The sequence below is a fragment of the Mobula hypostoma genome, chromosome 8 (genome assembly GCF_963921235.1).
Source record: "Mobula hypostoma chromosome 8, sMobHyp1.1, whole genome shotgun sequence".
NCBI classification, from domain to species: Eukaryota; Metazoa; Chordata; class Chondrichthyes; order Myliobatiformes; family Myliobatidae; genus Mobula; species Mobula hypostoma.
The window spans coordinates 68940437-68966237 of record NC_086104.1 but is presented as its reverse complement, the minus strand read 5'-3'; the positions used below and the strand labels follow the sequence as shown (position 1 = coordinate 68966237).

General features: G+C 40.1%; 1 protein-coding gene across 5 annotated transcripts in view; it reads right to left on the bottom strand.

The window, feature by feature from the left end:
- ehbp1 (EH domain binding protein 1) overlaps positions 1-25801 on the bottom strand; it is a 433955-nt gene that overhangs the window by 81185 nt on the left and 326969 nt on the right. For 4 of the 5 annotated variants that reach the window (XM_063056084.1, XM_063056088.1, XM_063056087.1 and 1 more), the window contains 3 exons: positions 11963-12110; positions 7931-8032; positions 3959-4089 (listed from right to left, as the gene is read on the bottom strand). In XM_063056084.1, coding sequence (XP_062912154.1) covers positions 3959-4089; positions 7931-8032; positions 11963-12110 — 381 coding nt within the window. The remainder of the gene's footprint in view (positions 1-3958; positions 4090-7930; positions 8033-11962; positions 12111-25801) is intronic. The other variant, XM_063056086.1, reaches the window with a different exon arrangement.

The following is a 25801-nucleotide window of genomic DNA, read 5'->3' as shown; positions in this document are numbered from 1 at the left end:
AATCCGTCTGTTGTTGTGACTAGTGGCGAAAGCATCAATGATTTTCTGGATGTCAAGTGTCTTCGTCCTCTGGCTGTTTATGCCCAACAGGGCCAAGTTGCTGTTCTGAGCATCGTCGCTGCTATTCCTTAGGTAATTTTTGAGGCGTCTGAGGCAAGAGAAACTCCGTTCGCATGAAGCAGCGTCAATGGCAGGGTCAGTGATATGCAGATTAGTTTGTATAAATCTATAAATGCTTCGTGATAGGGTCTCATTAGAACTAGAATTTCCACTGTGTCATTCACTGTCTGTCCTTGCTTTTGTTTGTTTCCAGCAGGTGCTGAATCTGATGTAGCTGTGCAGTCAGGTTCACTTCAGTCACTCCATAGGAGGGGCCATTGGCCAAAGACAATTCTTGTCGAGGAAGACCTTGTGTTTGGGACTCAATGCTGAGACTCCAGTCAGAACACCCCCAGTCTCAATTGAGAACCATCTTTTGATTTCAGTCAGAAGTCTGTCTATAACCAGATAGAAACAGTGCTTAAGAAGGTCATCAGAGGATGTGACAGGTGTGTGTTCGGTTTGGGCCTCCACAACAAAATCATGTAGGCGGCGAGGTGGTTGGGCCTGTCTCCTTTCATGTGGTATGCTCTGTATACCGGCCTTGACGCACAGGTCCCTGCACACAGAAAATGTCTGCATGCGAAGCAGAACGTAGTATCTTTTGTGACCGAATATTCCAGCCAGGAGTACAGGTTAATCCTTTGTTGATTGCCAAACTGTTGCGAAGGGTATTTTTTCAATGCTGGACGACGGGGTCCTTCCTCAGGCTGCTGGCTAACATCACTAACAGTATTCCCACTAGCACTAAGAGCAGCTTCATCCACGTTCTCTTCCAAATCCCGCTCCATTTCTTGTTCCTCTACGTCGCCCTCGCACTCCTTCGATGAACTGCTGTCGTCCTCATCCCCACTTACTTCTTTCTGCATGTCACTTTCAATTAAGACAGGCTCAGGCTGAGACACCATTGATTCCTCTGGATGAGGTTGTTTTCTCACTAAAAATCGATCCATTTTTCACGCTGGCCAAAACAATGCACGTGCCAGGCCCACGCTAGCTTGTAAAAGCACAATGTGCGTGTGTGGCATCCGTTAGTCTCGCGAGACCATGGATCTGCGCCTGGATCCTGCACAATGTATGTATACTATCAATCTCTCGCGTGAGTGAGAGTAAGTGACATTACCACCTTAAGTGATCTTAGATCAGCTTAACTGATCTGAGGACAGCAACGGCAAGACATTGACAACGAATGAATAAGCAGAAGTGTAGAGTGGATCTGACTTTAGACTAGCACAGAGTTTATAACTTTATTGCTGCGTGGGTGCTATGGTAATTGGGGGCGCTGTTTCACTAGATCAACTGGAGAAACAAGCTGTATTGAAAACTATGCAGAGAAAGCACCAGCAAGCACCACCTCAGCACCTCCACTGCCACCCACTGAACGTAGGACCCGAGCTGGGTAGCTCCTCTGAGCTCTGGCCAGGCTCACAATGTTGATTTCAGTGAATTCTGGGTGGCTGGGGGGGGGGAAGGAGGGCTGTGTAGGGTAATGTAATTGGTGGAAATATACATAATTCATAACTACAGACATTGTGCTAGGGTTTCACTTTAAGAGGGGGGTTTGACATGATGATGTAATTACATAAAGACTCACTGCGCTTTGTGTTCAGTATTTGGATTACAATAAACGAGTTGCTACGGTTTTGCCTAAACATAAGATGCCTACACCGTTTTATTTGTTAAAATCTGTATTGGACCAAATTAAAAGCCATCTGCCTAACACCACTCATTGTCAGCTGGCAGAAATAACTACAAATCTACAAACGTACAATTGCACGCTTGATACATCTGCAAGATAGACTGCGAGAAGAATGGGCAAGGGACAAGGAGCTTCCCAAAACAAAAGCGTGAAGGTAAGGATCCACTTGTTGAAGAGAAACCCAATCAATGGTTTTCCATTTTACCCAAAGTGTGCGTATCAGTGGACCAATGTTTAAAAAAAACACAAGTCAAAGGAGGTAGCTAAGAAGCTGGGTCACGACAATTTTAAAGCAATTGATGGTTGGTTTTCTCAGTGGAAATGTTGGCATCATATTTCATTCAAGACAGCACAAGGCGAGAAAGATGGTGTTGATACTGTAAGTGCAGAAACATGGAAATCCACAAAACTCTCCTACTTGCTTCATAAGTTTTGCGCAGACAATATCTACAAGGCTTATGAAACAGGGTTTTGGCCTGAAACATTGACTGTACTTTTTTCCATAGATGCTGCCTGGCCCGCTGATTTCCTCCAGCATTTTGTGTGTTGCTGGTGTTCTAATTATTTTCTGCCTTTCATTTAAATACATAATTTGTTACTCAGTTGAATGGTAGTTTGTCTTTTTTTTAAAAAAACCTTTTTGACTATTTCCATGAAACTTCAGCTGATTGGGGTAGTCGCTTTATTGGGCCAAAATGTACCGATCCCAATGTGTCCCAATTAACTGGGTCCACTGTATTTGTGCAAAAAAAGTTACAAAAATCCAGAAAGAACAAGGGAAAAAAAACCCTCTGGCTCCCTATTAAAATAGTCATTTGATGATTGTCTTCATTTGGTGCCACCAGCTTACGACCTCACCATCACCTCACTGCCTCCTCACGTCTCTGTCACCATTTCGATCTCATTCAATGCTACCAGATGTGACATAGCCAATCCGATTTGCTGGCCATCTGTAACTGACAAGTTATCTCCAGTGCAGTGAATGTACTTTCCACTAGCCAATATCCAAAAGAAGAATATACATTTATATCAGATTTCATGACATCCCAAAGTGCTTCAAGGCCAGTGACACACTTCCCTTCTTAAAATGGGCAGTCACTGATTTACTCTAAAAGACAATATGCACACAGCAAGCTCCTATGAATAGCAATGCATTCAATGTAAGTGTTAGCACTATTGCAAGTTCTTCAAGGATGCTTATTACTGAAGGCTGCTGAAATTTAGCATAACCTGGTGTAATTCAACTCCAACTGGGACATGTAAAAAGAATCAGAGAATTGCATCAGGCCCTGTAATCCAACTTGTCCCTACTAGCTATTGTGGCCACCAAGCTAGTTCCCTTTACCCACATTTGCCCTGCATCCTTCCAAACCCCTCCTATCCATGTATTAATCCAGAAGTATTTTTGATGTCATTATTGTGGCTGCTTGAACCACTTTTTCTGGCAGCTCACCCCACACAAGCACCACCCTCTGCAGAAAGAAGTAAGTCCTCAGGTCCTCTCCAAAATCCTTCTCTTCTCAGTCCAAAATTATGCATTCCAGTTTCTAGTTGGCCATGTGCATTCACCATATCTATCCTCATGATTCTACCTCTATAAACCTGTCCTGTCGAAGGGTTTCAGCCCGAAATGTCGACTGTACTTTTTTTCCATGAGTTCCTCCAGCATTTTGTGTGTGTTGCTCGGATTTCCAGCATCTGCAGATTTTCTCTCATCTATAAAATCATCCCAACTTCTCCTTACAACTCAGACCCCAAGTCCAGGCAGCATCCTCACTAATCTGTTCTGCACTCTTTCCAGTTCAATGCAGTTAGATAGGGCCAAGGGCAAACATTCCAATTGTACACTGATGCAGCCGGTGGTTGGGATGAATAGAGACAGTTCTATCTCAAATGAGGAGGAGATATAATTTCATGTTAATTGACTGGGGGTTGAGGGCAGTAGCTGTACATTAATAAAGGACGGTGGATGTAATTCATCACCAATCAGGGAGGGTTACGTAGAGAGTTGTAATTACACACGAATTAGAGAGGAGGACTTGATGATGATTTGAAGGGGATACAATTGCACAGAGTTTAAGAGCAAGTAACAACTGTACACAAATTCCAATTTCAAAAAAAAGCAGTCTTTCAGATATATCAAAAGTGTTTTAAACCAACCTTCAGTTCTTCCTGTGCCTCACCATCAAGTGAAGTTTTCTGAACAGCAGTTGAAAGTGGATTTGTCACCTGCGGTTGGGCCTCTAAGAGTTTCTTAAGCTTCATATCAACCAACACGCTATTTTGACCTCCTAAATTAGGTGAGAAACAAATTGTTAAATTCTTTGAAAGCTGCAGATTAAAGACTATACTTTCAAAATTAATTCTGGCAATATAAGCAAGAAATAATAATACAAAGACATTATGGATTAGCTAAGAATAAATCTTCTTTTCCAGAATCTGACCACTACCAACCTCAAAAACAAAATATGTTTGTTGGAACATAAATAAAAATGCTGTAAATAATCAGCAGGGCATCAGAATTCCTGGATGGTCAGCTAACACCAATGCTACTTGATTTGCTGAATGTTTCTGTTTTGTTTTAGATTTCCAGAATCTATTGTTTTAACTTCAATGCATGTGCTTTGATTTGTTTCCCATCAATTAGCATGCAGCAGACTGATGCCAATGCCTCCCCATGAGAAACTCCCACAGATGTCTTTGGTCCTCCATCCCTTTCAATGAGGCAGTGAGGACCGAATGATGTTGAGATCCTATTCAGCTTAATGCAGATGTCCTGCAGTACACATTTTAAAAGAAGAGAAAATGGGTGGGGGAAGAGAAGGGGCAGAACTTCCTCTTCCATCAAAACTCTCACAGAATTTTAAATTTGCCTTACATTCTGAGAGATTAACAGTATTAGAAATGAAGTAAATAATTAAAAACATTTATTCAGACATATAGAATGGATTAAAACATTAACCTAATTCAACAGCATCTTTTTAAAGAAAGCTTTCCTTTTGTGTTTTCCAATTTAGTCTGCATATTTTGACTGGTGTAGCATCCAGGATGTGATTCCCTAGTGTGATATTTGGTTACCCCAGCAAGACGAAGACTTTGGCACTGAACTCTGTGCAGTCCACAGATGGAGTGTCCATACCTGTCAGCAGGTCCCTAACTGTCAGCCAGTCTTTACATTCAAGACCAGCTTGAATTTAAATAGCTGAATGTTGGCAGTTTCACTTAGAACTGTCAGCCACACCCAGTAGAAAGTGACCCAATCACTTTTTTATTTGAAGGTGTTTGAGGTGGGTAGGGGACATACGAGCAGAAGGAATTAGTAACGGGTATGCAGCAGAACTATTTGTTAGTCAATCAAAAGCTATCAACTGTTACTTTTCTACTGTTTTATTGCTTTGTAATTTAATCCAAAAGATTTCAGATGTGCAAGTATAAAAATACATTTCATGACAGTAGGCTTCAAAAACCTTTATTATCTTTACTCTCTTCTTCAAAATAACATTAAAAACTGCTCCCTACAGAGGAAAACACATTTATTTTGCGCACTCAGAATAAAGTGAAAACAAAACATCAGAAAAATTTCTGATTTTGCCCAAAATATCTTTGCTGAAGAAATATCAACTTTATGCTGAACCACTGAAATTACTTACCCCTGTTCTCTCCCCTTTACAGGTACCATGTAACAGCTTTTACAACCATTGATATAGTGTAGTTGATATACAAGTCACTTCACATGACTTGTATGTGGCAAAAGGGATTTCTGGTAGATTTTGAAAGAATATATTATTTTTATCAGGAGTAGGCAATAGGTGCTGATTTTAGAAGTGGATCAGAGGAGGTCCTATTTAAGGACACACTTTAGTCTGTTTACTGTCCAAATCCACCTATAAACTGACAGTTATCCAGAAAAGCATCCAGTCAATAACTCAATGCAAGGCCTTTGAATAGCATTAAATGAGTAAGTAGCTCGAATCTTGTTGAATGACACACTTTTCATATTATAATTCCATATTCCTAAATCTTTAAAATCACATGGCAAAATAACAGCAAAATATGTAAACATTGTTTAAGGCAGATCCTCAATGAAACTTGTAAATGAGAGCCATAACAAGAAGCACAATAAATTTTCATTGATGACAGTAATGGTTTTATGTGCAATTACTGCATTACCTGAAGTAAAAGGATGCTATGCTATTTGACCTATTGCACAGATGCCACTTAAATTACAGAGTATGTGCATTTACCAAGTGTCATCTCATTTACTTGAAACCAGACAATTTCCATATTAATGAGGCAAACACCTCAAAATAGTTGGGATGGTTTAGGAAGGTTTGTGCATGGCAGGGAATGAATGTTTGAGAATTTCTGTGCGCAAACTGGCAACCACATAAAATATAACTGTGATTACACTTGAAAAGCTGTGTGACATCAAAGGGATAAAAGGTGCTACATCACTGCAAATCTTTCCTTGAGTGAAAGGAAGCAGCAAAATGTCAGAAGGCAAAAAAGGAATAAAAAATATTGGCTCTAAACTGCTCATGAAGATAAAGAATATTGACTAGATGAACTATGAGTGGAAGAATGATGAAATGAAGACAAGACTGAGATGATGAAGAATATTTTAACAGATCACTGGAAATATTTTAATAATCATTATAATTATTATCATTTAATAATAACAATTTTAATCACTAGACATGAAAATCATATTTAGTTTTGAAGAATGATTTAGTTTTGATGTAGAGATATAATTATGTAAAAACTGCATTTCTAGCTGTGATTATGATTTGAAAAAGTTAGAATTATTTTAAATAGTACACGCATACTATGAAGGAGTAGTATTTTCTACATTTCACTCCTGCAGTGCCCCCCCACCATAGAATTCTCTCAAAGCAATGGATCTTGAATGGCATTCTCTTGTCACAATTAAATCTTCAGTATATCGCCTCAGAAAGGAGATTTTAGGAATGGGTAAGATTGTGCTCGAGTGCTAAGTTTTTACAATATATGATTTGTCTTGGAATTCAACAGTATAGAGCAAAGGCCCTGCACTCTCCAAATGTTTCTAGAATCTGAGTGGGGGGAATGAAGTCCTGAAGAAAATAAATTTCTTTGGTTTCATGTACTAACTGACTTTCAGAACTCCCAAAATATGTCAGCACTAGACAGACATTTGCTCTTGTTTCATCAACCTATGCAATTCTCTTTTAGATCTATTATTATTGTTCCAGGGTCTGCTATCCATTCATTGGACAGGCAACCAAAATCAACAAGCAAAAGCAATGTGAGGCCAGTGACACATTTGGGAATCAATGCTTTAGGACAAAGTCTGAAAATGACCACACAAGAAATTTTGATAATCATATAAAAAAAACAGGTGGGTAGCACTTGAACAATATGATACTTGATTCCAAGTTTTTGCTTAAAACATTATTGGCTGTGGTATGCAAAACTGCTGTCAATGTTGCCTCTGATTTATAGAAAAAGGGATAAACTAATAATAAACCAATTTACCAATGTCAATCTGTGCATCACTCAGTGATTTTTGTTTATGATGAAAACCTTGGCATAGCTATAATGATCTTATGATTCACTTACTTGTCAGCACCTAATAACATATGAGGAATTGCCACATGTAAGTGCACTGAAGAGCAGATAGCACTGTGGATTCGGAACCACACTTAAAATATCACTTTTCAGAAAGGCCACAATAGGTTTAATGTTCTCCCTTGTGTCTTTATCTTATATGATTCCAAGCAATGTCATGGGAAAAATTAAGAAATATACCGTATCTCTTTCCTTGAAGGGGAAAATTGTTTTTTTTTGTGGCAGTGCTTAGTCACTGAATAAGGTATACTTTTAAAATTGATTTACAGTTAGTTTGTTCTGGTATTCCCAAGGGAGATTAAAGATACTGGAATCGTGTCAAAAACATGATTGATGAATTGCATTTGATTGTGCACATACAGTTATGGTGTATTATTTCAAGGTATCACCATGAAAACAGTTTGCTGGAGCTCAAAGTTGCAGTAAGTGTGTTATAAAAACAGACATGAAAGATGCACAAAGCTCCAGCAAGCACCAAGTATTGCATTTTCCACAGGTTAAACAGCACAATATAATTAGAATTACCAAAAGAATCAAGGTCAGTTTCATGGTTAGTGTGCTCCTCTCCACCTCCCAAAATAGAGCATTCATTGCCTTCCTCATTAGTATCTACCCCAGTACTATCATCTGTAGAAACAAGAAAATCAGCAAAAGCAATCATAACACATTGGATCATTGAAAACATTAGTCACCAATTAGCATATTCATGCAAGCAAGAATGTCAGACAATGTTAGTGAAAATGGATGGTTCATTGTTCTTATATTTATTTATAGAACTTGCACAGATTAATGATTCACATCACAATAAATGATTGGTGCTTGTAAGATCTAACATGCACAGCAGCAGTGACAAGCAACAGGATGAGCAGGCTGATATGAATATACAAAAAGAGTAAGCCACGTGATTCTTCAAATCTGTTCTGCCATGAATAAGATCTTGGCTAATCTGAAAGCAACCTCAACTTCATATTCAATTCACCTTTTGTGAAACTTCTGCTTTTCAAATATCTATCTCTTGCAAGATTTTGTCTCCTTTGAGGAAGAAAATTCCAAAGAATTTTAATCTGCAAATAAAAAAATTGCCTCATCTCCTTTCTTTATGGATAACTCCTTACTTTAGACAATCCTGATATCAAAAGTAATACCTGAAAAGGCAACTCTGTATCTGCTGCATCTTTACAACCTATAAAGTTCCGTAAATTGCAGAGGAAGCTTACTCTATGATGTTAAAAATAGTTAACAAACGCAAAGGTCCACTTTTTATGCCTTTTGTGATCATTGAAATTTCAGAATCAATTATAGATTGGTGAGTAAAGTTTGAAATGCTTCTGTATTTGGAGGGTAAAATCAGAGAGTGACCAGGAGTGCAATGGAATAAAACAAATTGCAAGGAAGTGAAGACATACATGAGGTTTTCAGCAGAAGAGCTGAGGTATAATTGAATGAAATTAAGGTGATGGATGTAAGCAATGTTGGCACAGAAGTGATCCATCCATATCAAAAGTTACAGCAGGTTTACAAATGATCAGTTTCACTTTCAAATGGTTTCCAGGGAGAATATTAGTGAGGGTGAATATGAAATGGAGTTTGTGATGTGAGCAGAGGTAGTGGCTTTGAGCTTAATATTCTATTGGAGGAAATTTCTTCTCACCCCTCAATGGATGCCAGACAAGTAGACTGACAATTTAGAGAGAAGGAAGAGACCAAGAAGACAGGTACCAAAGCCACGGGCAGGGATGACGACAGAGCAGAAATGGCTGGAATTTCTGGAAGCAATTCAGAAGGCACAGGATATATACATCCCAAACAGGAAGAAGTATTCTAAAGGTAAAATGACAACTGTGGCCTACAGAAGTCAAAGTCCAAGCGAGGGCATATCAGAGAGCAAAAGTTAGTGGGAAGTTAGAGGTTTGAGAAGCTTTTAAAAACCAATAGTCAACTAAAAAGTCACTAAAGGTGGAAAATGAAAGTAAGCTAGCCAAAAATATTAAAGAGGATAGCAAAAGTTTCTTCAGGTACATAAAGTGTAAAAGGGAGATGAGAGTGGATCTCAGACTGCTGGAAAATGGAGAGGTAGTAATAGAGTACAAGGAAATGGCAGATGAATTGAGTAAGTATTTTGCATTAGTCTTCACTGTAAAAGACACTAGCAGTATGGTGGAAGTTCCAGGTGTCAGGAGTCATGAAGTGTGTCAAGTTACCATTGTGAGGGAGAAAGTTCTTTAGAAACTGAAACGTCTAAAGGTATATAAATCACCTGGACCAGATAGTGTACATCCAAGGGTTCTGTAAATGGTGGCTGAAGAGATTGAGGAGGCATAAGTAATGATCTTTCGAGAATCAATAGGTTCTGGAATCATTCTAGAAGACTGGAAAATTGCAGATGTCATTTCATTCTTCAACAAAGAAGAGAGTCAGAAGAAAGGAAATTATAGGCTGGATAGTCTGATCTCAGTGGCTGGGAAGACGTTGGAGTCGATTGTTAAGGATGTGGTTTCAGAGTACTTGAATGCACATGTTAAAATAGGCCATAGTCATCACGGTTTTCTCAAGGGAAAATCTTGCCTGACTAATATGTTGGAATTCTTTGAAGAAATAGCAAGCAGGATAACCAAAGAAGAATTGGTTGATGTTATGAAGTTGGATTTTCAGAAGGCCTTTGACAAGATGCTACACGTGAGGCTGCCTAACAAGTTACAAGCCCATGGTATTACAGGAAAGATTCTAGCATGGATAAAGCAGTGGCTGATTGGCAAGAGGCAAAGAATGGGAATAAAGGGAGACTTTTCTGATTAGCTGACGGTGACCAGTGGTGTTCCACAGGGGTCTTTGTTGGGACCTCTCCTTTTTACGTTATATGTCAATGATTTGGATAACAGAATTGATGGCTTTGTTGCAACGTTTGCAGACGTTACGAAGAAAGGTGGAGGGACAGGTAGTTTTGAGGAAGTAGAGAGGTGACAAAAAGACTGAGGTTAGGAGAATGGACAAAGAAGTGGCAGATGGAATACAGTGTCAGTAAGGGTATGGTCATGCACTTTTGTAGAAGAAAATTTTAAAAATCTGAGGTGCAAAGGGACTTGGGAGTCGTTGTGCAGGATTCTCCGAGGGTTAATTTGCAGGTTGAGTCTGTGGTGAGGAAGGCAAATGCAATGTTAGCATTCATTTCAAGATGACTAGAGTATAAAAGCAAGGATGTAGTGTTAAGACTTCATAAAGCACTGGTGAACCCTCACTTAAGAGTATCGTGAGCAGTTTTGGGCCCCTTATCTTGGAAAGGACTTTCTGAAACTGGAGAGGGTTCAAAGGAAGTTCACGAAAATGATTCCAGGATTGAGCGGCTTGTCATATGAAGAGCATTTGGTGGGCTTATTTTCACTGGAATTCAGAAGAATGAGGGCAACCTAAATGAAACCTATCAAACTGTGAAAGGCTTGAAAGAATGGATGTGGAGAGGATGTTTCCACTGGTGGGAGGGTCTAAGACCAGAGGACACAGCCTCAGAATTGAGGGGTGTCCTTTTAGAACGGAGATGAGGAGGAATTTCTTTAGCCAGAGTATGGTGAACCTGTGAATTCGTTGCCACAGGCAGTTGAGGAGGCCAAGTCTTTGTATGTATTTAGGGCAGAGGTTAATAGGTTCTTGATTGGTCAGGGCATGAAGAGGTACAGGGATTGGGGCTGAGAAGAAAAATGGATCAACCATGATGAAATTGCAGAATGGACTCGATGGGCCAAATGGCCTAATTCTGCTCCCATATCTTATGGTCTTAAAGCCTGAGATGTCAGCATACATGTGAAAACTGTTAATGCATATTCAGTTCACAAAGGTCTAAAAAGATTGATCTTTAGCGAATGCCACAGCTAACAATGGGAAGCCACTGCAAGTGAATCCTATCAAAAAATACAAAAAGATACAAACAGGACAAGCCAACATACAAATGGCAATGATGGAGATGCTCTGATAGAGGAGAATCACATGGTCAATTGTATCAAGAAGATAAAGATTTGTCACAAACATATTAATATAACATTCTGTAAGAACAGAATTGTACCACAAAAGGGGTAGTAATATAATTGGTTAAAGTCAAATAAAGAATTCAAGAAAGGGAGAACATGAACTTCAGATCTACAATACTCAGGGGTTCCAAAGATGAGATGAAGGTTGGAGATGGGTAGATTTGCTAGAATGGAGGAGGTAAAGTTTTTCTGAGAAGGATGACAAAGCTAGATATGAATAAAGTTGATGCTAGAAAGATAAAAAAGGTAGTCAAAGGTGTAGTGGGAATAGGAGGAAACATTTATTAATAAGAGCAGCTCAGATAAAACTTCAGGGGAGAAACTAGTAAAAGATGCAAGGCCTTGGTCATCATTCAAAAGGCAGTACTCAACTTTAACAAAGAACAATAGGACTGCAATATTATTTATATTAAAGATAAATATCCACTAATCTTAGGGCTAATATTTCATTTCTTTTGTTCACTATGATTGAATTGAGATATGAGAGAATGAAACTCCTGATAATTAAATGAGATATTGCACATAGGGTGTTACTAACCTCCAACAGTCTTTGATTTTTCCTTCAACCTTTCGGTAGACAGATCATTGTAGCTTGGGAGATCAGACATCTTAACTCCGGATCGAGCTTCTGCGATTAATTGACGAGCTCTCTCTCTCAACTGACGCCGTCGCTCTTCATCTTGATGCTGGAAAGGTATTGAACAGCTGCCATCACAATCATTTATAAAAATATAATTCCATTCCAAAATTGATAACTTAGACAGTAAAAATTATGCTGCAGAGAGTGCCGTTAACAGTTTATCTGTGGAGAACCCAGATAATCTATGTGTAAATTGTTCAAATAGAAGAACAAGTAAAAATGTTACTTTTGAGTACTACTTCATTGGCATTAATTAATCATTTACATATTTTATCATGGTAATAAACTAATAATACAGCAGCATCTGCCCAGTACAGATTGTTTCACAGGGAGGTTATTCCCCATTTTGCAATACCTACACATATTATTCATCACAGATACTGCTCGACTAGCTGAGATCTTTGGGCACTTCTTCATTGTTTCAGATTCCAGAATCTGTTGTTTTGTTTGTCACATAATTTTAAATTTTATACCTTATTATACTCAATAACTTAGGAACAGCTTCTTCCCCTCCACCATCAGATATTTGATGGTCCAAGAACATTATCTTGCTATTCCTTTCCTTTGCACTATTCATTTATTTTTGTAATCTATAGATTTTACGTGTTTGCACTGTGCTGCTGCCACAAGACAACAAATGTCATATTTGTCAGCAATAATAAATCTGATTCTGATTATTTAACTGGGAAATAAGCAAACACGTTCACATCAACACCGACACCCTGTATAAGAGGGTATGGGGCTGTCTGGACTTCCTCTTCCTGGATATCCTTTTCATGTATAATTGGTGTACGAAAAGAACAATAAAGGATGCTCATTTAAGCAATTTAATCAAATACTAATAAATGAACAAATATATGAGCACCACACACACTCTATTAGTCACCATATTTAACCTTTAGATTTAGTAACAAACACCAATTGCATTAAACAGTGAATTGTGCAGTACAACTACAAAAATATACAATAGCTGAAGAGAAAATTGTATTTTTTATTTTTGGTTCAGAATTTCTGAACTGTCAACTTTTGTCTCCTCGAGTCATAAGACAATTGCAAAAACTCCAGAAGGATTCTTCTGCTACATTTCTCAAAGCACAGCCTTTACTTATATGAAGCACAAGTCAGTGGGGCACAGGAACACCATGACCTGTAAGCCACACAGCATCCTATCTTGGAAATATATTAGTTCATTCATTATCATGCGATCCAATCATGCCAGTCAATACTAACAGCACCACGAGAGTATCTACTGTACATGTAGATTGTACCAAGGCTTTTCAAAGACAGTTAGTGATAGACAATAATTAAATGCAGGTCTACATCTCATGAAAACAAAAGGTGCTCATCACAAAATTGAAAATGAAAAGTAGTTACCGATTGATTGACTGCAACCTCCAAGTGAATTACTGCAGGACAAGCATTTTAATAATTGCTGAACCCCAAGACCAACACCCAGCATTTTAAGAACAGCTTCTTAACTTTGCCATCCGATTTCTAAATGGTCCATAAACCCATGAACACTGCATTAGTATTCATCTTCTGCACTATTTATTTACTTGTAACTTACAGTAATTTTTGCATCTTGCATTTACACCTGTTGTAAAACCAACACATCTCACAACATGTCAGTGATAATACCTATAGGGCACAGCTGTACATATCTGGCTATTTCTTTTTAGAATTCATGCGACTCCTGGATTAACTTTGCTAGAGATCAGAAAACAAAGTCAATCCATGTCACACATATCCTTTTTTAACATACATCAGTTCATTTTGGTTATTAGTAAAATAATTTTTCAAAGTCTGGTAGCAATTGTCCCTACAATTTACAATTATTCAAGTAAAGAACAACAAATTTCAAATGATTGGACATTTGAAATATAAATGGAAAATATTGTAAATACCTTTTGTATTTAAGACTATTCCACAGAATTAATATTCCACATTTTGAGAAAGGATCTATTTCTGAAATGTGAGTTTGTCTGTTCTCATATTTCTTGCTAACTCAATGTAGCGATTTTTTATGTTTATTGTTACTACAGGATGCGTACAAAATATGTGCATGCACAATTGCTCTCAGCAGTACTGATGAGAAGACAATTAATGTTAAATTCTCTGGAGAACTAACATGGATTTACAGGACAAAAGATGTTGCCTTTTTGTATACTTCAATAGTTTACTGAGGAAATTACCATGGTTTTTGTCAACAGTTATACAAATAAATTTCTATCATAAAAGAAGTCACAAACTCCCCAGGCCTTTCTCTACTGCATTTCCCTTAGCCCTCCCATACTACTCTGAGGTCCTCAGGCCCCTTTTCTGATGTTCCTATGTGCTCCTTGAACCGCTACCACAGGGGTCCTCAACCTTTTTTGCACCGCAGACCGGTTTAATATTGACAGTATTCTTGCGGACTGGCCGACCGGGTGGGGGGGAGGGGTGTTCAAGTAGGGTTAAACTCACCTCAACATGTCTTTTACAGTTAGGGTTTCAAACTTTTTCACTCCCAAATAAGGGACAACAGTAGCAGTCAAATCCCAGGACACTTTACCCCAGGAAAGACTACCATGACCATGAAGCCTTGCACGGGCACCTGTGTGCGCATGTGTGACGTGCGCATGTGCGTACGTGCTGATTTTTTTCCACAAATCGGTTTTGCCTTCATCTTCCCGACTATACTGTACATACATTATTTCTACTTTATATAGGCTGTGTATTTATCATATCATTCCTGCTTTTACTATATGTTAGTGTTACTTATTTTCGGTTTTGTGTGTTATTTGGTATGATTTGTTAGGTTATTTTTTGGGTCTGGGAACACTCAAAAATTTTTCCCATATAAATTAATGGTAATTGCTTCTTCACTTCACACCATTTCAGCACGAAAGGTTTCATAGGAACGCTCTACCTTAGTGGGGGAAATATGGGACAAACCAATTTAGCCCAATATACGGGATGTCTCGACAAATACGGGACAGTTGGCAACCCTATGTTCAAGTTCAGCAGTGCGTGACAGGGAATGAGAAAAGGTGCAGCTGACTCATATCGTTTCCTCACAGCCCGGTAGCACATGCTTTGCGGCCTGCTACCGGTCCGCGGCCCGGTGGTTGGGGACTGCTGCTCTACCAGACTCCCTGGCATCTCTCTGCCGCGCTCCTGGCCCTTCTACTTGTTACAGAGTTGCATGGAACAGAAATGGGTATTCAGCACTCCATGTCCACAATTACCTCTTTTTGCCCATGTACTCAAATAGTATTTGCCCATATTTGATCTGTATCCTTTATGCCTTGCCCATTGAAGAGCCTGACTCAATAACTCCTGAACACTGCAAATGTATCTAATTCCATCACTTCCTCTAGCAGTGATTTACTGCTATCATCCATGCTCTTTGTAAAAAAAACTTTCCCCTTAATTTTTTTTAAAGTTCATTTTTTCAACTTAACTGTGTGCATTCTTATTTTTGATACCTATGCCATGGGAAAACTTTTCTTATTATTTACCCCATCTATGTCACTTATAATTTTACACGTTTCTCAGGTCATTCCCAACTTCTTTTACCTCAGGAAAAACAAGCCCAACCTACCTAACCTCGCCCCATAACCAAAATCCTCCATTCCAGGCAAAATTCTAGTGTTTCACTTCTGTACATTCCCCAGTGCAATCATGCCCCTCCTATCGTTTGGTGACTAGAACTGCACACAATGGTCCAAGCATGATTTAACCAGCATTTTATAAAATTGCAATGTCCCAACTTCTATATTCTATGCAGACAAGTATGTCATATGTCTTCTTCATTACCCAGTCGAGCTATTTTGCCACTTCCAGAGAACTATGGACTCGAAACCCTATGTCCTTCTTCAACACTCCTTAGCACCTACAATTTGTTGCATTGGTTCTACCCCCATTTTACTTTCTAAAATGCATCATCACCCCTCTTGTCAAGATTAAATTTCATCAAACAACATTCGACCCAGCTTGTCATAGACTTCTAATCAGAAAAGCAGTTTTCCTGCCTCCTATCATTTTGGATCTAATTAGCCAACATGCACTGGTCTTACACCTTAACCTTCTGAACCAGCCTACCATGTGGGAGCTTGTTAAATGCCTTAATAAAATCTGTATCAACAATATTTATGGCCCTGCCTTCTTCAGTCTTCTTAGTTGCTTCCTCAAAAAATTCAAAATTAGTGTGCAGGATTTCCTTCACTCAAAGCTATACTGACAATATCTGACAATCTCTGACAGTCCCTGACGACCTATATGTACAGTACTTAAATCGTATCCTCATTATTAGTTATTGTACGTTCTTTGGGCTGCCCTCTACTCATCCCTGCCTGATCGATTTTGGTGATGCACTTTAAACCACACTCCACTGCCAAACACACAAGATATTATGCAAATCACCTCTCTGAGTGAGAGAGTTCTGCTAATTGCAACTCCAAAGAAATAGGGCTTGTCAAATGCACTCTACAAATACACCCAAATTAGGAGAAGGAAACAAATAAAGTAGGAAAGGGAGAGGAGCAGACAGCAAGGTGGGAGAAAAGATTGGGAAGCAAGTATGGGAAAAAGAGAAGGCAACAGGGTGAGAAGAAAGTATTGTGTAGCAAAAAGACGGATAGAATGAAGGACAGGAGGAAAGGCTAGTAAGGGTAATGAAGAGGCAAGGAAATACGAGGTTTTGAGGAAACAACAAGACGGAAAGGGATCAAAGGAAAAGGTGGAAAAATAATAGGAATAAAGAGCAAAAGGAAGGGGATAGGATTCATAAATCTATTTTAACAGCCATCCTATAGGCTACTGAAGAGCACAGATGTGGGATCATGGTGAAAAGGATGAGAGGTGCATAAAGAGACGACATTATACCTGCATGTAATTGCTTTGCTCTTCCTCACTCACACTGTTCTCATTCTGAGACAACTTCCTATATAATACAATGCAATTTATATTCCATTATTACTGTACCACATTCTTAATGTAACACCGTTTCTGTCAGAAATTAATGCTGTACATAACTTCCAGTCTGAAATAAAATGGGAGTGTTATACTCTGACAGGAAAGAGGCTAGTGGGCTGGCAGTAACCAATATCAGTGATGAGAGGAAAGACAGTGACCTATGGACAAAACAGTAGTGGAGAAAGGAGGATCTCTTTCAAAGCTTATATTCAACTCTATTTGATTTCCAAGCTCATGATCACTAAGTGCTGATGTAAGCATGTTTTATGTGCCTTTTACTTGAATTCTATGTCCAATAAGTGGGCCTGCAACAGATAAAGTTTATTTAATTGCTTACTCAAGGCCTTGAAACCTGCTTACTCCTTGTCTGCCACCTTGACCATAAATTCAGGTTAGGCATCATTATAAGCATTAGAAAAGTAAGGAGTAGGTCATACAGTTCTTGGAGCCTGCTCTTTACTTCAATAAGATCATGGCCACATGTCCACTTTGCCAACTGGTCTCCAGAACCCTGCATTCCCTTAATATTTTGATCTCAGTCTCGAATACTCATTCAATTGCTTAAATTCTCTCTTTCCTAATTCTGATCTGAAGCATCAAGTCACTTGTCTTTTCACAATGATGGCTGAACCTGCTGAGTATTTCTAGAACTTCGTTATTTCAAATTTCAGGCACCAGCAATTTTTTAATATCATTTTTTAAGACCCACGTTCATTTGGAACCAAGATTTCCAGTGAATTATAACCTTTTTCACTAAATAAATTTGTCCTTGTCCAGCCAAATGATTGACTACTTTTCCTGAACCTCACCATTTCAGAAATCTATGCCTTTCTACCTTCAAGCCAAATGCATATTTCTGTCATGGAAACTTTCCTGCTCCTTAGAAGATCTCATTCTACACTGAACCCGAGAGGATGAGAGAGGGAAGGAGGAAAGGCAAGGCCGGAAGGAGGAAAGGTGGGAGGGAGGGAGAGAGAGAAACAGATAGTGATAGTGAGATAGAGATAAATAGAGTGATAAAGAGACAGAGGAAGATGGAGAGAAAGATAGTGATGGAGAGAGAGAGAGATAGTGATGGAGAATGAGTGAGAGCAAGAGCGCACAGGGGAGGGAGTGAGAAATGGAGTTCACAGGAGGTGGCAAGTAGAAAGCACCAGATGAATGATGTGTTACAAAGAAAGTTAGTGAGGCCTGAAAGACACATTTTATTCATATGTTGCTGTACATACAGTCCACCTTCAAGAGCAAATCCTTGTTTTGCACAAAATGTCATATCCTGCTACCTCTAAGAAAATCAAAGAAAAAAAAATTTAGCAAAGGAGAAAGAGAGACAGAGAATACAATAAAAGCCAGATAAAGATACGAGACAAACAGTGCAGGAGCAAAACAGAGAAAGTCAGCTGCACACATTCATCCATTAAAACATGAAACATTTAAATAATTGCATACCAGTCTTGGAGAATCAGGTACCAGCAAAAAAAATTGAGGAACATTAAAAGACACAAATATACAATATGATTAGTACAAAACTACTCTAAATGATAAAATAAGATGCTGGAAGTGGAGGTTGCAGGGTTACAGAGTGTGGTAAATATCAAAAGGATAGTTAAACATTCAGAGCTGTGCGCTCAAACAGGATAGAAATAATGTGTGCAGAGCTAGAGCCTTTTTCTGTCAAAGTGCAATGACAAATCCAAATGTAAAACAGAAGCAATTGCAACATATAATCAGATCAATGCAAGGAATATTAAAGCTTGATTCATAAAAATTATGAAGACTCTGGGTAAAAAAATACAAAATATAATAGAAACATAGAAAACCTACAACACAATACAGGCCCTTCGGCCCACAAAGCTGTGCCGAATATGTCCTTACCTGAGAAATCACCTCGGGTTACCCATAGCCCTCTATTTTTCTGAGCTCCATTTACCTGTCCGGGAGTCCCTTAAAAGACCCTATTACATCCGCCTTCACCACCGTCGCTGACAGCCCATTCCACGCACTCACCACTCTCTGCGTAAAAAACTTACCCCTGACATCTCCTCTGTACCTACTTCCAAGCACCTTAAAACTGTGCCCTCTCGTGCTAGCTATTTCAGCGCTGCGAAAAAGCCTCTGACTATCCACATGATCAATGCCTCTCATCATCTAATGGGAAACTTCAATCAAATATGTATTAGGAAATTGACACCACCCTCTAGAATTGCTACTATCACGCTGGTTAAGGCATTCCAACAGAATTGTTAGGGAGGAATTTAATAAAATGTGCAGCTCAAAGGTAAGAACATTGGTGGGAGCGTTTCTGTGTGCCTGCAACCATTGTCTTTGGTGACAGAGATAATATTGGAGTCGTCTAGGCCAACACATTTTGAAGTTGGTATATTTTGTTGTGCACCTATCATGGAGGGGATGAATATTCAAGGTGACAGACAGAGTATGAATCAAGCCGGCTGCTTTGTCCTGGATGGATTTGAGCTTCATGAATATTCTTGGAGCTGCACTCATTGAGCCCATTTGAGAGTAGTTTATCACACTGCCAACTTAAGTCCTGTAGATTGTGGAAAGGCATGAAACTGTCAGGAGTAAATTACTCACTGCATGATACCTAGCCTCTTACTTGATCTTGTAGTACCTATGTTAATATCTCAGACACCTCCATACAGTGGCCACTTCATTAGGTTCCTCCTATACCTGATAATAACTTTGCCATGGATGGTCCCAAGCCCAGCTGTGAAAGAAAGCGGAAGGGGCATGGAGCTAGTAATCCCATCTCGTAAATGCCTAGTACTAAAGAAATGCCAACCGAAGCTCCAAAAACCTCAACCCTGGGAGAGGAAGGATCGAAGAAAATGGGCAACACCTGGAAAAAATTTTAAAGAGTTGCCCAGGATAGAAGACTCTGCAAGCTGTTGTTGTTAGCCTATGCCCTAGTAGGGTTAATAGGCTTACCTAACTGTACCTAATAAAGTGGCTGCTGAGCATACGTTTGTGGTCTTCTGCCGTTGTAGTCCATCCATTTCCAATTTTCCACATGTTGTGCGTTCAGAAATGCTCTTCTTCAAACCACCGTTGTAACACACAATTATTTGAGCTACTGTCACTTTCCTGTCAGCTTGAACCAATCTGGCCATTCTCATAGAGACACAGAAAACCTATAGCACAATACAGGCCCTTCAGCCCACAAAGCTGTGCCAAACATGTCCCTACCTTAGAACTACCTAGGCTTTACCCGTTGCCCTCTATTTTTCTAAGCTCCATGTATCCATCCAGGAATCTCTTGAAAGACCCTGTCTTTCCACCTCCACCACCGCCACTGGTAGTCCATTCCACGCACTCACCACTCTCTGCGTAAAAAACTTACCCCTGACATCTCTTCTCTACCTATTTCCAAGCACCTTAAAACTATGCTCTCTCGTGCTAGCCATTTCAGCCCTGGGGGAAAGCCTCTGACTATCCACAAGATCAATGCCTCTCATTATTTTGTACACCTCTATCAGGTCACCTCTCATCCTCCATCGCTCCAAGGAGAAAAGACCACATTCACTCAACCTATTCTCATAAGGCATACCCCCCAATCTAGGCAACATTGTTGTAAATCTCCACTGCACCCTTTCTATGGTTTCCACATCCTTCCTGTAGTGAGGCAACCAGATTTGAGCACAGTATTCCAAATGGGGTCTGACCAGGGTCCTATATAGCTGCAACATTACCTCTCAGCTCTTAAACTCAATCCCACGATTGATGAAGGCCAATGCAGCATCTGCCTTCTGAACCAGAGTCAACCTACGTAGCAGCTTTGAGTGTCCTATGGACTCAGACCCCAAGATCCCTCTGATCCTCCACACTGCCAAGAGTCTTACCATTAATCCTATATTCTGCCATCCTACTTGACCTACCAAAATGAACCACTTCACACTTACCTGGGTTGAACTCCATTTGCCACTTCTCAGCCTGGGTTTGCATCCTATCGATGTCCTGTTGTAACCTCTGACAGCCCTCCACACTATCCACAACATCCCCAAACTTTGTGTCATCAGCAAATTTACTAAGCCATCCCTTCTCTTCCTCATCCAGGTCATTTATAAAAATCATGAAGGGTAAGGGTCCCAGAACAGATCCCTGAGGCACACCACTGATCATCGGCCTCCTTGCAGAATATGACCCATCTACAACCACTCTTTGCCTTCTGTGGGCAAGCCGGTTCTGGATCCACAAAGCAATGTCCCCTTGGATCCCATGCCTCCTTACTTTCTCAATAAGCCTTGCATGGGGTACCTTATCAAATACCTTGCTAAAATCCATATACACTACATCTATGTCTCTACCTTCATCAATGTGTTTAGTCACATCCTCAAAAAATTCAATCAGGCTAGTAAGGCACGACCTGCCTTTCACAAAGCCATGCTGACTATTCCTAATCATATTATGCCTTTCCAAATGTTCATAAATCCTGTTTCTCAGGATCTTCTTCATCAACTTACCAACCACTGAAGTAAGACTCACTGGCCTATAATTTCCTAGGCTATCCCTACTCCCTTTCTTGAATAATGGAACAACATCCGCAACCCTCCTATCCTCCAGAATCTCTCCCCTCCCCATTGATGATGCAAAGATCATTGCCAGAGGCTCAGTAATTTCCTCCCTTGCTTCCCACAGTAGCCTGGGGTACATCCTGTCCGGTCCCAGTGACTTATCCAACTTGATGCTTTTCAAAAGCTCCAGCACATCCTCTTCCTTAATATCTACATGCTCAAGCTTTTCAGTCCACTACAAGTCATCCCTACAATAGCCAAGATTCTTTCCCGTAGTGAATACTGAAGCAATGTATTCATTACCTCCGCTATTTCCTCCGGTTCTATACACACTTTTCCACTGTCACACTCGATTGGTCCTATTCTTTCACATCTTATCTTCTTGCTCTTCACATACTTAAGGTTTTCTTTAATCCTGTCCACCAAAGCCTTCTTATGGCCCCTTCTGGCTCTCCTAATTTCATTCTTAAACTCCTTCCTACTAGCCTTATAATCTTCTGGATTCCTATCATTACCTAGTTTTTTGAACCTTTCGTAAGCTCTTTACTTCTTGACTAGATTTACAACAGCTTTTGTACACCACAGATCTTGTAACCTACCATCCTTTCCCTGTCTCATTGGAACATACCTACTCAGAACCCCACGCAAATATCCCCTGAACATTTGCCACATTTCTTCCGTACATTTCCCTGAGAACATCTGTTTCCAATTTATTCTTCCAAGTTCCTGCCTGATAACCTCATATTTCTCCTTACTCCAATTAAACATTTCTGTAACTTGTCTGTTCTTATCCCTCTCCAAAGCTATGGTAAAGGAGATAGAATTTTGATCAGTATCTTCAAGATGCTCTCCTACTGAGAGACCTGACACCTGATCAGGTTCACTTCCCAATACCAGATCAAGTACAGCCTCTCCTCTTGTAGGGGTTATCTACATAATGTGTCAAGAAACCTTCCGGAACAGACCTAACAAACTTCACCCCATCTAAACCCCTCACTCTAGGGAGATGCCAATCAATATATGGAAAATTAAAATCTCTCACCACAACAACCCTGTTATTATTACTCCTTTCCAGAACCTGTCTCCCTCTCTGCTCCTCGATGTCCCTGTTACTACTGGGTGGTCTATAAATAACACCCAGCAGAATTATTGACCCCCTTCCCATTCCTAACTTCCACACACAGAGACCCCATAGACAACCCCTCCATGACTTCCTCCTTTTCTGCAGCCGTGACACTATATCTGATCAACAGTACCATGCCCCCATTTCTTTAGCCTCCCTCCCTATCCTTTCTGAAACATCTAAAACCTGGCCTTTCTTATTAACAAGCCATTTTTGCCCACAGAACTGCTGCTCACTGGATGTTTTTCTATTTTTTTGCACCATTCTCTGTAAACTCTAAAGACTGCTGTGCGTGGAAATACCAGGAGATCAGCAGTTTCTGCGATACTCAAACCACCCCATTTGGGACTAAAATTAATAACACAGTCAAAGTCACTTAGATCACATTTCTTCTCTATTCTAATATTTGGTCAGAACAGCAACTGCCACTTGATCATGTCTGTACGCTTTAATACACTGAGTTGCTCCCAGATGACTGGCTGATTAGATATTTGCATTAACAAGCTGATGTAGAGGTAAATCTAAGAAAATGACCACAGTGTTTATGTTAGACTATTGTTTATTGACTATATCTCCACCCTTAACACTATTATTCTCAGAAAAATAGTCTCCAATTTTTGAGGCTGGGATTCAACACATCTCTCTACAACTTGACTTCCTGACAGCAACATCTCCGCTATGACTACCCGAAACACTGGTACCCCACAAGGCTGCATCCTCAGTCTCCACTCTACTCCCTGTATGCTTATGTCTGTGCAGCCAGATTCTAACTCTGCAGATGATACCACTGTAGTAGGCCATATCTCAAGTAATGATGAGTAAGAGTACTTGAAGGAGATAACCTCGTGAGATGGGGTCATGACAACAACCGTTCCATCAATGTTAGCAAAACAAAAGAGCTGATCATTGCTATCATGAAGGGAGAGGCAGTGCTTATGTTCCTTTTTACATCAATGGTGCTAATGTCAAAAGCAGCGGTCCCCAACCACCGGGCTGCGGACCGGTACCGGGCCGCAGAGCATGCGCTACCGGGCCGCGAGGAAGCGATATGATTTGGTGATATGAGTCAGCTGCACCTTTCCTCATTCCCTGTCACAGCCACTGATCAGCCATTACGCATGCGAGGTCATGACCCGCGCGTCATCCGTGTCAGGGCGGGAAGGCGATCAACTCCTCGAGCCTGCAAATGATGATGGGCTGAAAAGTATGTTTGACATAACATCTCTGTTGGCATTTTGGATCAAAGTCAAGGTTAAATATCCTGAGATAGCCACGAAAGCACACTTCCATTTCCAACATTTTTCTGCGAAGCGGAGTTTTCTGCAATGAATGCAACGAAAACTAAACTGCGGAATAGACTGGACATCAGGAACCCCGTTCAAGTATCGATGTCTGCCATCACCCCTCGATAGGACGGTGTTGTTGCAGGGAAACAAGCCCAGGGCTCCCACTGATTCAGCGATATTGGTGTGTTGCAATGATTTTATATATTCATACGAGGAAAATATGTGCTGTGCGTTTAATATCCAAATGTTACTTAAAATGTTATGATGCTATTGACTTATAAGTGACCTATATAATTGTATAACAATAACAGCACGGAAACAGGCCATCTCGGCCCTTCTAGTCCGTGCCGAACACTACTCTCACCTAGTCCTGCCGACCTGCACTCAGCCCATAAACTTCCATTCCTTTCCTGTCCATATACCTATCCAATTTTTCTTTAAATGATCATATCGAACCTGCTTCTGCCACTTCTACTGGAAGTTCGTTCAACACTTACTTCAAGCTCCCCTGATAATTGACTTATCATTATATTCATGTGAGGAAAATATGCGCTCTGTTTAATATTAAATTCGTTAGATAAACCCTTTTAGAAACAAAATTGAGTGTATTACCCACTTATCACCTATATTTTGGTAGTGATTAATACCCACCCCCACGAACAAAATCGCCAAAAAGGATTTGCTTGGGGGGGGGCGGGGGGGGAGAATCAGCAGGTCATGACGCGCATGCGCATTGGTGCCCGCACAAGGCTTCATGGTCATTGTAGTCTTTTGGGTAAACAATGCATTTGACTGCTATTCTTGTCCGTTGGCAACCTACCCCCCTCCCCGCCCCGTCGGCCGGTCTGCAAGAATATTGTCAATATTAAACCGGTCCGCAGTGCAAAAAAGGTTGGGGACCCCTGGTCAAAAGGGTTGAGAGCTTCCAGTTTTTAGAAGCAAACATCATCAATTGCTGTCCTGCTCCAACTACGATGGTACCACAGTCACAAAAACTCATCAGCACCTTTACTTCCCAAGGAGGTTAAAGAAATTTGGCATGTCCCCTTTGACCATCACCAATTTTTAATTGACGTACCATAGAAATGAATCACGACACAGTACAGCACCCACTCTGCCCATAACTACAAGAAACTGAAGAAAGTTGTGGACTCAGCTCATCACACCACAGAAACCAACCTCTCCTCCACTGACTCCGTCTCCAACTCTCACTGCCTCAATAAAGCAGCCAGCAGAATCAAAGGCCCCACACCCTGATCATTCTCTCTTCTACCCCTTCCTGTAGGGCAGAAGATACAAAAGCCTTATTACTTCCCTGCAGTTCACATTCTCTGTAACTGCAGCATTTCATTCTGCACTCTTTTCATTGTTTTACCTTGTGCTACCTCAAAACACTGTTGTAGTTAATTTTATGAACACAATGCAAGACAATATTTTTCATGGTACCTCAGTACATGCGATGATAATAAAATCAATTTACCAATTTAATAACAGTATTTATGTAGCTGGTCCTGTTGAATGTCTGGTTAATGGTGACTCTCAAGTAGGGGTCAATGGCAATGGGTAAACCATTGACTCAGAGACAGTAAACCAAGAGGTATCTTCCTTGCCATTGTTTGGTCTGATACCATGAGACCTCAAAAGATTACCTTCATGATTTCATCTTTGGTAGGCTGAGATTTAACCAGGAATTGTTATTAAAGGATTACGTATATCATCTATATGATATGACTCTGTGAGTTCAACTGTGTCAGGATGTTGCTGAAACAGTCTGTGGAACAACTCTCCCACCTTAGACACCAAATGGAAAATCCAACTGTGGATTTCCTGTTGTGAATCA